The 17,716-nt window shown below is 36.2% G+C and overlaps 1 protein-coding gene across 1 annotated transcript; it reads left to right on the top strand.

Annotated features, from left to right (window-relative positions):
* The first annotated feature begins 11,553 nt into the window (after positions 1-11,553).
* Positions 11,554-16,011, top strand: hoxc13.L (homeobox C13 L homeolog). The gene is made up of 2 exons (XM_018247559.2): positions 11,554-12,282; positions 14,675-16,011. Exons 1-2 carry the CDS (start codon positions 11,619-11,621, stop codon positions 14,932-14,934), a joined length of 924 nt encoding a protein of 307 aa, XP_018103048.1. The 5' UTR covers positions 11,554-11,618; the 3' UTR covers positions 14,935-16,011.
* The last annotated feature ends 1,705 nt before the right edge of the window (positions 16,012-17,716 follow it).

Raw genomic sequence — 17,716 nt, 5'->3', positions numbered from 1 at the left:
AATCCTGCTAAACTTTACATGGTGGCATGCTGCTGCACACTCCGCTGTTAGTCATTCTAGTTTCACCTCTGCAAGTCTGGGATGCCATAATCATGCCATGTATTTAACATAGCAAGACAGATGACAGATATACTGTTTTTTACAGTTGTTAGGTTTGTTCTTATTCGCTTAGTGGAAGCTTGCCTTTATTTGAGTGCCTGCTCTATGGTTTCCTGGCAGATTCTGAACTGTCACAATTTGCTACATTAGTTGATACATTTGTTAGCAGCATCTGTGGGAATATCAGCAACTATTGTATCAATTATAACAGCTGCCTTTTAAGGGCTAGGCCACACGGGAAGATTTCAGGGAGATTAGTTGCCTAGCGACTAATCGGCACGTCTAATCTCCCTGATTGGCTTGCTGGTATCTTGCACCCACTAGCACTAAAGTCGCCTGCACCTATTCACCAGCGGCGACACGTTTTTCAAAGTTGCTCGAAATTGCCTCGTGTGAAAAGGCGCAGGCGACTTTAGCGCTAGCGGGTGCGAGATACCAGCAAGCCATTCAGGGAGATTAGTCGCCTCAAAGACGCGGCCAGGCGACCAATCTCCCTGAATCTTCTCGTGTGGCCCTAGCCTAATGAAACTCAGGGATTCTGCTCAGCAGGGACAAAGATAAGAAATGTATCAACTAATGTATCAATTAAGAACAGTTAACAGAGTCATAGCCCTCCCCCCCTTCAAGAGCTGCTTTGAAACTTTACGCTTCAATATTAGAAAAACAGTCACAAATAAAGGATGGAAAGCAACTTAAAAAAAAAAAGTCTATTTCTGGTGAACTATTCAAAAACAACTGAACCAAAAACAATTGCTGGAAGGCGAACCACCCCTTTAAGATTAGGAAATGCTACTTCTGTCTCTTATCCTTCTGACTGGCACTGGAGGGACATTTTCCAAACTTTAAATGACTAATTTAGAGGGCACCATGGTAATTCTGGATTGGAAAGTTGTTGTTTTTTTACTGACAATTTTTATTAGTTTTCAACAATACAAACATTATATTTGTATAATTGCATAATTATATAATTGTACACACAATTAAACAAAAACAAACAAACAAAAAAAAAAAAAAAAAGGAAAAAGTAGAGTAACCTGTATTATATATGTATGTCTCTCAGGGTAGTTACAATTCATACATGGAAAGTATTTGAATTATTAGGGTAACTCATAGGAAACCTAATCATGGCGATTAAACTGTGATCTAAGACCTCCTAAAACATGAAGCCTCAGACGCACAAAATATAAAATGCACAGATATTCTTGGGCAATGATTGCTTTACAATCCTATTATTTGTTTCACGAGATTTGAATCATTTCACAGAACATACGGCTGCAATGTTCTATTAACTCATCTGCTGTTTAGAATATTAATTCGAATTATTTTATTTTGGGGGGGGTCTTTTTTTTATTTTTTTTGTTAGATTTATAGTTTATTTTAGATCTTACTCCTTAGAGAGGTATATGAAGATACAATGTATGTATATGTTGGAAATAAAAATAAATAATAAAAAAGAATATTAATTCGATCTTTGAGAATTCGCAAATATGGTTTTGCCTAGCAGCAGAGGAGGTTTGGGGTAAATAGCTGTTTACACAGAAGGATTAAATGTGTACAATAGCAGGGAAGCTGTAGAAGCTTTCGTCCAACAAATGGGCAGACACCTTTAGTGACCGAGATGAGAGGAGACTGTCTGATCTCTTGGTTTTGAACTTGGACTTCCGACCACTGTCTGCTCCAGTGAAAGAGAGGGTTTATTTGTCTGTCTTGCTTGTTTCCCATGAGTTTGTTCTCTTTTTCTAAAGAGACAGTAAACCTGAGGAGTTTACAGCTTGGATGCTTACATCCCTGGGCCTCCAGTGTCCCTTGTTTCCTGTTGACATTGTTGTTTGGAAAATCTCACATTCTAAATGGGCCAAGATGCACTCCATTGTCTGTGCAGGGTGTTGATATTCTTGTATCTGTGTACAGACAATCCCAGGCAAAGATGTGAGTCTCTCTATTACAGCAGAGCCAGAAATTACAGGGTGCTAGCCCAGACAGGCGGATATGTGTCAGATCAAAATAAGATTTATTTCTATTTTGCAGCGTCTGATATTCAGACAGATGAGTGTTCATACATCCATTACTCATCATTTGTACATGTCAAATAGTAGAGGGAAAAAAAGTAGGTATAATATATGGCTTTACAATAACACATGCTGGTGCACTGTACTACTGAGCTGGAATATATATAATATACACAAACACACACACAATCGCACACTGTTTTAGAGCTTTATATTAGGAATATTCGCATTGTCCTGTACAGAAATGTTTTGGTTGATCTGTTTGCTGCCATATACATATAATTAACCAATAACAGTGGGAGCGTTTATTAGTAAACACACAAACAAGCGCACAAAAACAAGTCTGCTGAATGTTCACTTATTAGCAGCGAATGTTTATTTGCCGTTTGGCATTAATATACACATTTCTTTCTGTTGTTATTGATGTAACTATCTAGTCATAAAATAAAAAAAACACATTTCACACAATTCTGCGTGAAGCCCAAAATTAAAACGAATGAAAGTCAACAACAGAATAGATGCATAATGTATTCTTTTTTTTTTTTTTTGCAGTGTTATTTTCATGGACTTCTTTCAATTATGTTTATGGACAGTTTGCTGGTGAGCTTGTTACACGAAACACATACACACACTGCTGTAACTGTATTATTCCCATGCACTCAAATTCTAAAAATACTTACAATTCGTTTTTTTGTAATTTGAATAGAAGTCGATGTGTTCTCTTTGCTCTGTATTAATCATAAAGGAATACACCTCTGCATCACCTGTTCCGTATTTACATACCCGCACCATAGAGAACAGACGTGAGATTAGGAGTGCGGCTTCATTTCCAAAATCGTTTGAAACGACAGTTTATTAAAATGCAGGAATTCTCTCACTTTGGTTAATACATTCTGCCGTCTCTTGTGATCGAGTGTGCTGTATCTCTTAATGAGCTTTTATAAAAGAATAAAAAAAAAAAAAAAAAAAAAAATGAGCTCTAAAATGTGAATTTCATATTTACCTTTCCAAAAAATGTATTAAACACCCAAATCTTCCCTTAATAATATTACGCCTGTATTGAAATCTGTATATTCATTACACACCAGAAGTAAAATGCATTAAATACGTGTAATACTCATAGAGAAGGAATGTCATTACAGTCAAAATTGTATTGTTCAAACTTCAATGCAGTCTATTGAATCGACGTTATTTCAGGTTTAAAATAAAATTATGGAGCTCAACTAAATTTAGCACAGTCTGATGTTATTTAGTTTTGGTTGTAATGACAAATAGTACTACTAGATGCCTAAAGTAGCGCAATTTGTGCCAAACCCACGAATATCCAGTAGTAAATCTTAACAATAACAATGTAAAAGGATTAACAGATTTTTTTTCTATGTAATTATTCGTGTTCAGGCACAGACCACTCGATCTCAGATTTAATAGTGCAATGGGATAATGCAGCAAACAGAATAACTCAGATAGAGAAAGAGAGAGAGAGATGATAGACAGAGATAGATTGATAGATAGATAGATAGATAGATAGATAGATAGATAGATAGATAGATAGATAGATAGATAGATAGATAGATAGATAGATAGATAGATAGATAATAGATAGATAGATAGATAGATAGATAGATAGATAGATAGATGATAGATAGATAGATAGATAGATAGATAGATAGATAGATAGATAGATAGATAGATAGATTAATATTGCAATGGGATAAAGCAGCAAACAGAATAACTCAGATAAAGATAGAGAGAGATGATAGACAGAGAGAGATAGATAGATAGATAGATAGATAGATAGATAGATATAAGGAAAGATAGATAGATAGATAGATAGATAGATAGATAGATAGATAGATAGATAGATAGATAGATAGATAGATGATATATAGATAGATAGAGCAGTTTCATGTCAATCCCATGTACTAAACCTACTTTATATTGGGTTTTACTTCCTTGATAAGTAGTTTATCTTAATATGTTCAAAAGGGATATAGTTGAATTTAAAATACTTTATATTATCTGGTTTAAAAAAAAAAATATATATATATAGCAACTTTTTGTAGGCGTTTAACTTTATTCTATTTTCTTTCACTCCTAAGCTTCTAGATGGAGTGGTCAAGGATTTTTATCTTCATGACCAGTAATTGTTTAACATGCTTCGCATTAGACAAGTCATACTCTAATCATATGCGTTTGTTTGTTCCCCTGTCCCCTTGAGTGTAAACAAACCATTGGTCTCAGATATAAACGAACACTCGGGAACTGACTCTTTTAAGCAAGACTGATGCAGAATCATATTAGACAAACCTAGCAGGAAATATGTGAGCTGAAATACGACTATAACCTTTATAAATGTATTACCTATTTATCCACATACATTATATCTAGCTCCTGCAGCAGTTTCATATACTACGCATTGGTTTCTCTGAATATGTTTTGCACCAGCCCAAAAAATTGCTATTGGCTGTAGCAGTCCATATTTTCTGATAGATCTAAAAAATGAGAACATTTCAACCGTTAGTGAACTAAGCCCATTATAATGCATTTGGTAGTAGTAGCTGTCATTGAATACAAGATATGTATGAGGTGTATGCGATTATTAGTTACTATTAAAAATTTGGTTTTTAAAGATCAGTGTAACAAAAATCGCAATATGAGAATTTATATGTATATTTATATATTCAAATTCAAAAAAATGTTTCCTTTAAAGTGGTAATCCTGCGTTTATTGCATATCAGCTCTGCTCTATTATAGAGCGCAAGACTGCACCCTGCCTCTAAATCCCTACCAGAAAAATGCAGTTTTTTTCAAATACAAATATATTCTTTCTATAAAATGTGCAGAGTTTTCTGAACATTATGGGCTCCATAAACAAATGGTTGCTGTTTGCTCTTTATTTAAATGTTAATGAGACAATTCTTTAAAATGATGAGTAAACGTAATTCGCCGAGGAATCACTGGGAATTTTTTTATCAGCTCAAATTCATATTTAGAGCTTTCTTAGTTCATAACAAGGTTAAAGAGAGAGAGAGAAAATATGCTGTATCATCCAATCATCAATAGTTTCATGAATTTCTAGGGGTGCCTCACCCTCACCAGAGAAAATAGGCCTCATAGTCTAAGAGCTATTGTCATAGATGGATGGTAACAAATAAGCAAAGACCTATTTTTACTATGCCAGTTGGAAGGTTTGGGAACCACTGATTTAAAATAACTAGTACACGCAATGCATTGTGGGACACAACCATGCAATGTGGACAGGAAGTTGTAAATATGTAAAATTAAGAATTATAATAATTTTAAATTAATCACACACATACAGTTGTAAAAAAAACATTTTACCTTTATAATGCCTAGGCTAACAAACCTGATTTACTTTGGATGATAATATTGCTAATAATTAGACCAGGTTCATTGAGCTATTAGCTTTGAACTCAGAATTCAGAGATAAACAAGTGCCTATTGTCATTATCTTTCTACTGAACTGAACTTTAGTGCATTTTGCATTTAGATAATTAAAATGCTTTTTTTGGGCAACAACAATACCAGTCATTTTAAAATCCAGAGTTAGAGATCTAATAATTAGTATTGTTGCTGCTGGTTATGAAATCGACCATCATGTGAGAAAAGAACAGTAGATGGCTCTTAAAAGAGCAGTATAAGCCTATATGTGCAACACGAGCATAGAAACTGAGTGCAGAAAATACACTCTGGTTAGTCTCTGCATATTTCTTACTTGTTGTTATTATAAAGCTGTAACATTTTGTTTACTGTCTTACCATTGATTAGCCGAATTAGTCTGTATAAACAACCCCTTATTATTCTCTTTGCTGTAATTGTTTTGCTTTATAAATAAGCAGAAGCCCATTATAGAGAAGGATAATCTGTCTAGCAGGAACCAAACATGGAGTAGCCCCAATTTTTGTGTAGTTCAAAAAATTGAAAAAAATATTTTTTGTGATTTAAAAATAGGCAAAAAGTATGTTCAGCACAAGCCTAATTCACTGAACTCGTTTTGAACAAGGGGGGTTTATTGCCCATATAAGGTATACAAAAATGTAATATACAGTAATACCACCAATATTGGTGGTATTACTGTATAAGGCTATGTGATCATATGTTACCTCATATATAATATCATTTCCTGGTCGCTTAATTGGTGCTTGTAGAAAACCTTAATGCTATTTAGTCAATCTGGATCAAAGGGGAAAGCCTAGAAGTAGTTTCACAATGTGTAGGGTATAAAAAGTTATATAAAAAAAATAATTTAAGTTAATGTCGCCAACAGGCGCACTTTTAACACCATATTTCTCTTTAGACAGAGATATATATATATATATATATATATATATATATACAGACAGACAGACAGACAGATAGATAGATAGATAATAGATAGATAGATAGATAGATAGATAGATAGATAGATAGATAGATAGATAGATAGATAATAGATAGATATATAGATAGGTGATAGATAGATGATGGATGAATAGAAAGACAGACAGACAGACAGACAGACAGACAGACAGACAGATAGATAGATAGATAGATAGATAGATTATTGCTAAATGTCATTCAAATAGTACATCTTGGGGGAGATACCTGTACATTAAATTAAAGAGAGCAATACAGACATATTAATGGATAGATATATCAAGATTTTAAGTTTCAACAGATGCAAAAACGTATAGAGTTCCAGATTTTCCAATACAAATCAGAAGTCATTATGTCATAGCATTTAATCTGGCCAAAATGTGTAATATACAACTATAAGCAGTTGTTTAATATTCATTTTATTAATTTTCTTTCACGAAAATGTATTGCAATGGCTTTGACATTATCAGTATAAGAATTAAAACTCTGGTTAGCTTTCTGTTAACCCTGACAAACGAAGCCCTGCTTAAATGGCAGTTCATTGTGCCTGTGTCTGCAGAGAACAGGGTTCTGCGGTGTTTCAGAGCTCCTTATACAGATCTGTTGATGCGAGCCGGGCTTCGCCTGTGCAAGAGAGCGTTGCATAGCAGCTAGCTGGCCCAGTCTCAAGAAACGCCTCCTGGATCCCAGGCTTGGCCAACATCCGTGACTGAGGGAATGGCTTCTAAAGAGAGCAAGGCAGTAGCTCTGTGTCTTTGCACACTAACATCTTTCTTCCCCAGCCATTTGTTAGTTTTATTAAATTCACAATCCAGCATGAGATGCAGAATTATAACCACAGCAATGTTACGTTATCCTAAAAAGAGGGCACAGTCATTAGCAGTCACTGATTCTCTTTCTTGTTTCCATTTATATTTGCTTTTTTTTTCCAGTCTGTTTTCATGGTTTTGTGCAGTGAAAGGGAGAAAACAGAACCGAATCTATAAACAGTTTATGAAAAATTTGATCGGATTTATTAAATGCCAGTTTCTTTCTTTCCATCTGTGTGTGTGTGACACAGAGACAGAGAGATTATCCTGATTCTGCCATAAAATCCATTTCCCTCTTGTTCTTTTGCCATGGTGAATTTATTATATGTGTGTATATATATATATATATATATATATATATATATATATATATATATTATATATATATATATATATATATATATATATATATATATATACATACACATATATCTATATATAAATGTTCTTGTGATCCGCACTCCTAAGGGTGTTATGGTCGTGCAAGTAAAAGGCTCTGGATGTGAGCCGAAACGTTGATTCCTGTACTATGTTGCAATAAAGAGCATTTAATTTTAAAAGAAATCCCAGGAGTTCGCTGCCATTACCTTTTCCAAAAACTAAAATATCATATTTTTATTTAGTACAAGTTGAAAACAGGTCAACGTTTCGGTCTGTTCCTAAAACCTTTATCATATATATATATATATATATATATATATATATATATATATATATATATATATATATATATATATATATATATATATATATGTGTACCATGACAAAATTAAAGCTGTGCAATGAGCTGCTACATTATTTCATTTTAGACGAAATGTAAGATACATTGATGTATGGTTAGTTGCAATATACTGTATAATTGTTTATATTTTAACTTGTTGGGTGTTTTACTTATATTGTTTATAAAGCATTAGATGATTCGTCTCAATCAGACTGTAGAAAAGAGAAAAGGAAATAGATTTTAGAAGCTGTGTGGGTGTAAATGTGAATGGATAGCGAATAATGTTGGTTAAGGAACAGTGATGCCTGCAAATAGCTGCAAATGTCAGTCTGCAGTTAATCCGACTGAACGAGGGCCCATTATGGATTAAAAAAAAAACATCCTTATAATTTGCTGCTGGCTGGAATGTTTAATTTCCAAGTCTATTCATGTATTTAATCTGCAAATAATATGGTGACTTATTTAATTAAATGTGCCCTCTATATAGCTTTCAGTTGCAACACGCTTGCAGAAGGCTGCAAATAACAAGGTGTCATTCCTAAATGCAGGCGGTGATTTAAAGCACCCTATGCCATTATGTAGGTGGGACTAATGTAGGGCGAGGGGCACTGGCCAGAGAACTGCTGCAATACACAGGGGATGTTCACACCACTGCAGACTAAGCAGAAACATATAGGTGGGACTTTTCGATGACTGGAAAAGGCGTTTTGACTTCACTTGGCAGAATTTAACTCTTTCTACTAAACCATTTGTTCGAGAAAATGCTGCTTCTCTAGAAAGGAACGAAAGCAGGAAAGAGAACATTAAATCTGGCCTCTTTTTTTTATTACTGCGTTATAACATGCATACTCCATGGACTTGTATGTATTTCCTACAGTGATATTGGGGGAGGGGGGATGAAGTGGGCACCCATAGCAGAAAGCTTTAAATACGGTTTAACGTGGCTTTTTTTCTATTTATTCCCCCGTTTTAAAACTGTAAGATCGTGAAGTCAGTCCTGCCAGTCTAGACGCTGATTAAAACTCCGCTTGTCTAGCATTTTTAACTTGACCTTGGCCTTCCACATATTTTTGAGGCAGAACAATAAAAAGCAGGAATGTGCAGGACAATGCATGCTGCAGAAAGGAATCACAAGCGGCAGGGCTTTCTGTGGCTTCTTACTTTTTCAAATGCTTGTCAGTCCCCAGGACCTTGTTTTAGGTCAGCGAACAATAAGCAAGTTTTACTGTGGTTCTTGGAGAATGTGATTTACTGTCACAAAAAGAAAGGGTCTCGTTTCTTTTCTCCAAACACAAGGATACAAACACGAGGATACAAACACAAGGATGTGCAGAGGAAACTGGAGGAAGCGAGGCCGCTGTACTTTATACTACAACCAACATAACACGTGTATTGTTTGCAGGCTATGTGCTAGCACTCGCATTTGTGCGCAATTCATCATATCAAACGTTTCTTGCACGGCCCCAAACTTGATCATATTACTTTATTTTTCCTGCACCAACAAAGGTCAATGGCTCTTGGTACTCTCTGCCCTGTTCTCTGTCTCTCAAATACACCCACAAGCAAACTCACAAACATGTGAAATTCAAAGTGAGCATTCTTGGTCATTTGTCTTCAATTCCCTATAATCCCCCATACGAAATTACAGAGGCAGTGTTTTGCATACATTGTAATTGCTATATATCTAATCTTTGTTAAAGCAATTGCATTGCAGATATTCTACAGCTGGCAAAAGAAAGGCATAGCTAGATAGATAGATAGATAGATAGATAGATAGATAGATAGATAGATAGATAGATAGATAGATAGATAGATAGATAGATAGATAGATAGATAGATAGATAATAGACAGATGGATAGATGATAGATGATAGATAGATAGATAATAGACAGATGGATAGATGATAGATAGATAGATAGATAGATAGATAGATAGATAGATAGATAGATAGATAGATAGATAGATAGATAGATAATAGAGGTAGATAGTTGATAGATAGATAGATAGATAGATAGATAGATAGATAGATAGATAGATAGATAGATAGATAATAGATAGATAGATAATTAGATAGACAGATAGATAGATACTAGATTGATAGATAGATAGATAGATAGATAGATAGATAGATAGATAATAGATAGATAGATAATTAGATAGACAGATAGATAGATACTAGATAGATAGATTGATAGATAAATAGAGAGATAGATAGATAGATAGATAGATAATAGACAGATGGATAGATAGATAGATAGATAGATAGATAGATAGATAGATAGATAATAGACAGATGGATAGATAGATAGATAGATAGATAGATAGATAGATAGATAGATAATAGAGGTAGATAGATAGATAGATAGATAGATAGATAGATAGATAGATAGATAGATAGATAGATAGATAGATAGATAGATAGATAGATAAATAGATAGATGATAGATAATTAGATAGATAGATCGATAGATACTAGATAGATAGATAGATAGATAGATAGATAGATAGATAGATAGATAGATAATTAGCTAGACCGATAGATAGATACTAGATAGATAGATAGATAGATAGATAGATAGATAGATAGATAGATAGATAGATAGATAGATAGATAGATAGATAGATGATAGATGAGAGAGAGCGATATGATGGATGGAAGGATAGATAGATAGATAGATAGATAGATAGATAGATAGATAGATAGATGATAGATAAATGGATGGATTTTTTATGCATAAAAAGAAGAACACGCATACTTAGCAACGAACACGAAGGGCTAGAAATGTATTTTTTTCGAACATCAATCCACCAACGAGCCATTTGTCTATATCATTTATTCAGAGATACGGCCCTTAGTGCATATACTGTATACATGTATGTATACTTATTAAACGTAAATTTGCACTACATAGACTATACAATGTGTAACCATGTGATTAAAACAAAACATATGAGCAATCAATATATTCATAAAGCAACCATGTATAAATCATAGTCGATACAAGTTTTTCTTTTCCCTGAGATTACACATCCAAGTAACTGAACTAATCATGGATCTAATATGAAACGTATATTCTCTTACAGTTTTGGGCATGTCATGCTGATTTCACTGCTAATGTCAGATGCAATGTGACAGTCACACCTCATACTACACAATGTAGAAATTGCCAGTCAATTCCCCGGTTTGAAATCCCCACACACAAAAAAGGGAGATTTAAAAGACGCATTTATCATGTTTTGTAATGTGCTACTACATGTCTGAGTCTGCCAAAGCGTCCGATGTCTTCTATTTCCCTTCCATCTTTGGGTGGCACCCTTTGCTCTCTTGGATTGGGCCCCCTAGTCTTGCAAGTCAGCAACGTATCATCCTTTCTTGCCCGCGAGGTCACGTGCCCCAGTCCCGGCTCATTGTTGTCTATTTGGTTGGGATCACGTGTTGTCAGACAGATTTCTTAATGAACCAGACCCACAGACCTGCCCCCAGTCCTACCTTCCCTCCTCCTTAATTCCGGCGCATGCGCGCGCTTGACACAATCATGTTGAAGGAAATTAGGTGACTCTTTTGGGAAGCTGACTTTTTAAAAGCACGGCCAGACCATGCTATGACGACTTCCCTGATCCTACATCCACATTGGGCGGATACCTTGATGTACGTGTATGAAACAAGCCCGAATGAAAAGAATCCCAGGAAAAGCGCAGCCATGGAAGGACTGAGTGGGAACTGTGCAAGCAGCCACTGTCGGGATTTTATCTCTCACCCGGGGCTGGGGCGCCATTCTGGTGCCATTGGATCTCACCAAGGACCGGTGTACACGGACATTACCTCCCCAGAAGCAGCGAGACAATGCGCCGCTCCCCCGACTTCTTCCAGCGCGTCCCTCGGCTATGCGTACCCATTTGGAAGCAGCTACTACGGCTGCCGGTTGTCCCAGTCCCACAACGTTAATTTACACCAGAAACCCTGCTCTTACCATCCGTCCGAGAAATACCCAGAGCCCAGCAACCCCTTGCCCAGCGAAGAATTCTCCTCCAGGGCCAAGGAATTTGCATTTTATCCCAGTTTTGCCAGTTCTTACCAGGCGGTCCCTGGCTACTTGGACATGTCAGTAGTGCCGGGGATCAGTAGCCACCCGGAGCCCAGACATGACTCTCTGCTGTCTATGGAAGGCTACCAACACTGGGCTCTCCCTAACGGCTGGGACGGACAAGTCTACTGCTCAAAGGACCAATCGCAATCCGGTCACTTATGGAAAGCACCTTTCCCAGGTAATACAACCTGACATCCCTCCCTCATGTCTGTACGTTGCACTGCCCTTCTGCACTATTGCCTCCACCGGCCTCGCTTGTCAAAATAGATTTGTAGTGTCGCTGTATGGGCATGTAGCAGAAGTGCAACTGCAGCGTGTTAGCAGTGCAGCATATTTCAGCGATTAAAGGACCCTTTGTCTCCTAACTATAGCCTTGCTGTGTGCTAGATTAGTAGTGAGCTTCCCCAGGCTTTGCTACAGCCTCACGTGCTGCTCTTACTCGCTGTGTCTTGGGCTCAGTTGCCCGTGTGATAAATCTTTCCGCGCTGCAATAAACCATCACTTTGTCACATTATAAACTGCTCCGTAAGAGATGAGGGGGCAGCTCAAACATTAGCAACCGAACAGGTTTATTTTTTATATTTAGCGCTATATTTTACCCCTGAGCATTTACTATAAGGCGAGCGATAAACGTTAAACACCATGACGCCTTTTGGAAACCTATGGTGTTTGTTTTCGGATTAGGAATTGCCGAACTTCTCGCGAAGTGTTTTTCGTTCACAAAAACAGCTAAAGTTTACTGTAAATTCTGTACCGAGAGGGGAAATAATACAGTTTTTTTTTATAAACCCAGGCAGACAGTACAAATAGAAAATGTGCTTTTTATTTGTTAGTTTACAAGGTGATCTATTAACCTGACTTGATATCTGTACACAGTGTATAAAGCATGTCTGATTATATTTATAGCTGAAATTAATACAGTATACATTTTATAGAGTGAAAAAAACGCGTACCCTGTTCGACGATTAGTATATAACAGTTATTTGTCTATCTATTTATTATCTGTCATCTATATCTATATATTTTTACCGAGAAAAAAAAGATAACTAAAAAGAAGCACTCAGAGCCTGAAAAACTTTGGAAATTATATATACATATCTACACACACACTCCCACAGGTGGTAAACAGAAAATGTGCCCAGGTGCTGTCAAAAAGATCGCAAATCAACATAAAGACGCACGCAGGGACTGGTTTCCCACTTTTGGTCGCACAAGGGCGACCTTTCTGTCTCGCGAATGGTCACCCTAATATGTATTCCTGAACTATTTGTCTGTCTACTGTCTATCTATCTATCTATCTATCTATCTATCTATCTATCTATCTATCTATCTATCTATCTATCTATCTATCTATCTAATCATCTCTCTGTCTGATTATCTATCTATCTATCTATCTATCTATCTATCTATCTATCTATCTATCTATCTATCTATCCATCCATCTATCTAACATCTACCTGTCTATCTATATATTATCTATCTATCTATCTATATATTGTCTGTCTGTCTGTCTGTCTGTCTGTCTATCCATCCTTCTATCTAACATCTATCTATCTATCTATCTATCTATCTATCTATCTATCATCTGTCTGTCTATCTAATGATCTATCTATCTATCTATCTATCTATCTATCTATCTATCTATCTATCTATCTATCTATCTTATTATCTATCTATCATCTATCTGTCTATCTAATTATCTATCTATCTATCTATCTATCTATCTATCTATCTATCTATCTATCTATCTATCTATCTATCTATCTATCCTTATATCTATCTAAAGTGAGTGGTATCTATTTCATGTATTAGTGATTTCTACAAGGTTTATTTACACAGCGATATTATGGCGGATATGCTGGAGTTGCTTTGTTTTATTTGCTTATAATTTTACTTGGCGTCAAACAATTAACTGCAACTCAAGTGCCTCAATAATATGGAATACATTTTGCTGCTTCTACAGATACGCACCGATAATCTCAACAAATAGAGAGGAATCATTCCCACGCGTTCAATCTAAAAATCCACTAGTCAATGCGACTCAAGCTGTGTTTTGCAGGAGGAGGAAGAAAACGTAAATATTTTATAGGCGAATGGACAGCGCTGCGCAATATGTTTGCGCTCTACAAGTACAAGTTAATAATAATGTAGACGAGGTGCTTCTGTACATTACAATAAACTCTGAATGATCTGTGATTGTGACAATTGCACACAGTCCCCTCATTCGCATCTACCAGTTTTGAAAGCCCCTTCCAAAGCACACGCGCGTAATGTCGCCTTTAAAAGCAGCAGGCCTTTTACGCAAGTAAGTATTTTGCTAATGTGACCATCTAAAAATGTCAGATGAGGTGGACGATTTATCAGAGATTCATTTCAGACGAGTTCTTAGCCGATTACACAAGAGCAAGACTACATATAGGATGTCAGTATGTGTTTTGCTTTTCACTGAGTGTAATGTGACACAAATAGCTTTGTAAGAGATTAGCTGCAGTGCGCAGCTCAGGAAGGCTGTAGTATAACAACAACAACTACAATAACATATATCTTCTTTGTGTCCCCCATCAATGCAGATGTGGTCCCCCTGCAGCCAGAGGTGAGCAACTACCGCAGGGGCAGGAAAAAGCGAGTCCCCTATACAAAGATCCAACTGAAAGAACTGGAGAAGGAGTATGCGGCGAGCAAGTTCATTACCAAAGAGAAGAGACGGAGAATCTCCACTGCAACAAGTCTGTCTGAGCGACAGGTCACAATATGGTTCCAAAACAGAAGAGTCAAGGAAAAAAAAGTCGTAATTAAATGTAAGAGCTCTGCTCACCTTCACAACACCTGACACGAGGAGGACACCTAGCTAGGCCCTTATGTGAACAAATATTTATCTCATTCCCATGTATAGGACACAGGTCCAGCAGAGACTCCTCCGAGGAATATTTAATATAGAAATGGAACAAGTGGCCACCCCACATGTCCCCTTATTTTTTGTGCTCTTTCTAACCCAGCCATGAATAATAAGGAGACTGATGGAGTGTAGGCTCTCACCATATATATATATATATAACATAGGACACATTTTTTAAAGGGCACACAACCCTGACGCAATCATTGGGAGCGATGGAGGTTTAAGTCCCTCTGTTCCATTTTCTGAAGTCTTGATGAATTGTCTGCTATAAGCTGTATATACTGTGCGTTCTGCGGTGCATCTGTACCACACCTGTCTGTTGCCTATGCTTGGATATGAAATACATCAGTTTAGACATCTGCATCTTCTTATGATCACTGAACTCATGACCAGCGCCTACGGTTGCACTTAACCCTTGCAGCGCCAGAGAGTGGCCTCTGCTGCTGACACTCCCCGTTCCCATGTACCATACCCCTATGTTCTGCTTTAGAACACACATCTGCCCCTCTGTATTTTCACTAACAAGCTCTTTCATTCTGTGGCAGCAGTAAATTGGAATTTACTAGCAAGAAAAATTGAGTAAAAGTAATAATTAAAAGCAAAAAAAAAAAAAGCATACTTATACATAGTTATATATTTGCTTTACACATCAGTATTATATATATCTTCCTGCCTCAGAATATTTAAGGCGAATATTATTATGACACATGCATCCACTGTCGGGGAAGTATGTTTGTTTCAGTCACATTGATTGGACGTTACCCTACAACATATGCTATATTTAAAAAAAATCACTTTGAAGTTTGTTTTTTTTAGTTTAAATCGAATATACCCATTGACAGTCATTAACACTGCTGCATTTTCCAGACAAGCAGAGTTTTCCCATAAGGTATGCTGTATGCAACTCGTTTATATGATTTTGTCGTGTATAATGTATAGTATTGTGGTGTCTAAATATATTATGTAATGGATAAAGAGTCATTTCTTGGAAATAAATGTCACTTGACTTGATGTCGTTCTAGTCCTTGTTTAAAAAAAACAACAACACAGACTATATTGGAAAATGACTAAAAATGTGCGTTTTGCTCTAAAACCACAGAAGGCGATTGTGGCCATGGATCTCTGAAGGGATTAGGTTATAAATGAATATTTGTTGTTGTGCTTTATGCACTGTTGCACACAATCGTTTCTCTATACGTTCTAAAGTTGGTCGAAGATATAATCATAGTTTTGTGTGCTTTTCAGCCCTAGAAAATAGCCATGACTTAGCAGACTTCTACAAATTACATACAACTGTGAGTTACATAATTTCTACTGTGTATTTCTAACCCATCCAAATTCTGTCTGGGAGATTCCTCCTGTACAAAATAGTCTGGATATTTGCAATTTTAACAGGAGCAATGCAGTGACCGAATTCACTAGCAGTTCACACGATCAGTAAAGACAGCCATGGATAATGCTGCCTAACCACATAATGCAGATTTTTTTTTTGCATGCAGAGATAAATATGCGGCTATATGTCAGGTTATGACTCACCCTACCTGGCCACGTTTAATCTGTAAAATGATCCAGTACTTGCCTTCAGAAACTCATATTTTCGCCTGGGGCCCTTTGTGACATATTGAATAACACTAAATATTGGTTTTCAGGGCCCCTTTACATTTACAACCTGTTTCCCACTGATGAGTGCCTTGAATATTTGCTCTAATATCCTGAAGCCAATTGTGACAAGGACTGCAACTACAGCCAATTTCCTATTAGTGTTTTACACTGTGATTTTGTATAAGGCGCCTCTTAAAATATAACACAATGTTCCCTGAACCTATCTATCTATTGTGTATCATATAACTTGTTTACAGGCGTATTCTAGCACAAGCCGATTAGTATTAACGCCATATTAGCGCCTTGAGCCAAACAGTAGCAGAAAACGTGAAAAAGAAAAACCCAAGTACATTTATAGATTACATATCCTGGTGCGCAGGGGCGTAACTACAGAGGAAGCAGACCCTGCGGCTGCAGGGGGGGGCAGGAGATATAGGGGCCCCATGAGACTCTAATTCATATACAATTTCAATAAATACTGGTAAAACAGATCAACCTTTTTGGGGGCCTGAAAAATAATTTGCTATGGGGCTCAGTAATATCTAGTAACGCCACTGCTGTTGCGAAAAGCAAAATCCAAGCAATTGCTATATAGATCACATTACATAATGCCCAGAGAAAGTGAGGGTGGTTCTTGTAGAATAGATATGCCATGGTCCCCAAATAAAGTCTGGCTGGTGCTTGAGCACAGTGTTTCTCTTCTGTACTGGCAGACACATTCTTTGGGCAGATATTAGACAGGAATGGCTAAAGCTGAGACATCTTCATCAAATGTGCCTTTCATTATTAAATAGGAATGGCCTTATTGCGTTGAAATACAAATTGCTACTATCTTAACAGCAAAATAATAACAAATTCCCTGCTTTAAGCTATATTTTAGACATGCTAGACAATACCATGGGCAAGATATTTCTGAACATCTTGATCTGTACTAACTACACAGTCAGAAAAAAAATTATATATATATTGATATATATAATTATATATATCAAGTGGTGGTGGACTATATATATATATATATATATATATATATATATATATATATATATACATACATATATATATATATATATATATATATATATATATATATATATATATATGATAAATGTGT

The sequence above is a fragment of the Xenopus laevis genome, chromosome 2L (assembly GCF_017654675.1).
Source record: "Xenopus laevis strain J_2021 chromosome 2L, Xenopus_laevis_v10.1, whole genome shotgun sequence".
NCBI lineage: Eukaryota > Metazoa > Chordata > Amphibia > Anura > Pipidae > Xenopus > Xenopus laevis.
Note: the sequence above shows the minus strand (reverse complement) of the source record. Positions and strands in the feature narration are given on the sequence as shown.

Excerpts from the sequence above, each read along its gene's own strand:
- hoxc13.L (XM_018247559.2), top strand. The coding sequence starts at position 11,619 with ATGACGACTTCCCTGATCCTACATCCACATTGGGCGGATACCTTGATG. Across the intron at positions 12,283-14,674 it reads ATGGAAAGCACCTTTCCCAG|ATGTGGTCCCCCTGCAGCCA; the intron begins GTAATACAACCT and ends CCATCAATGCAG.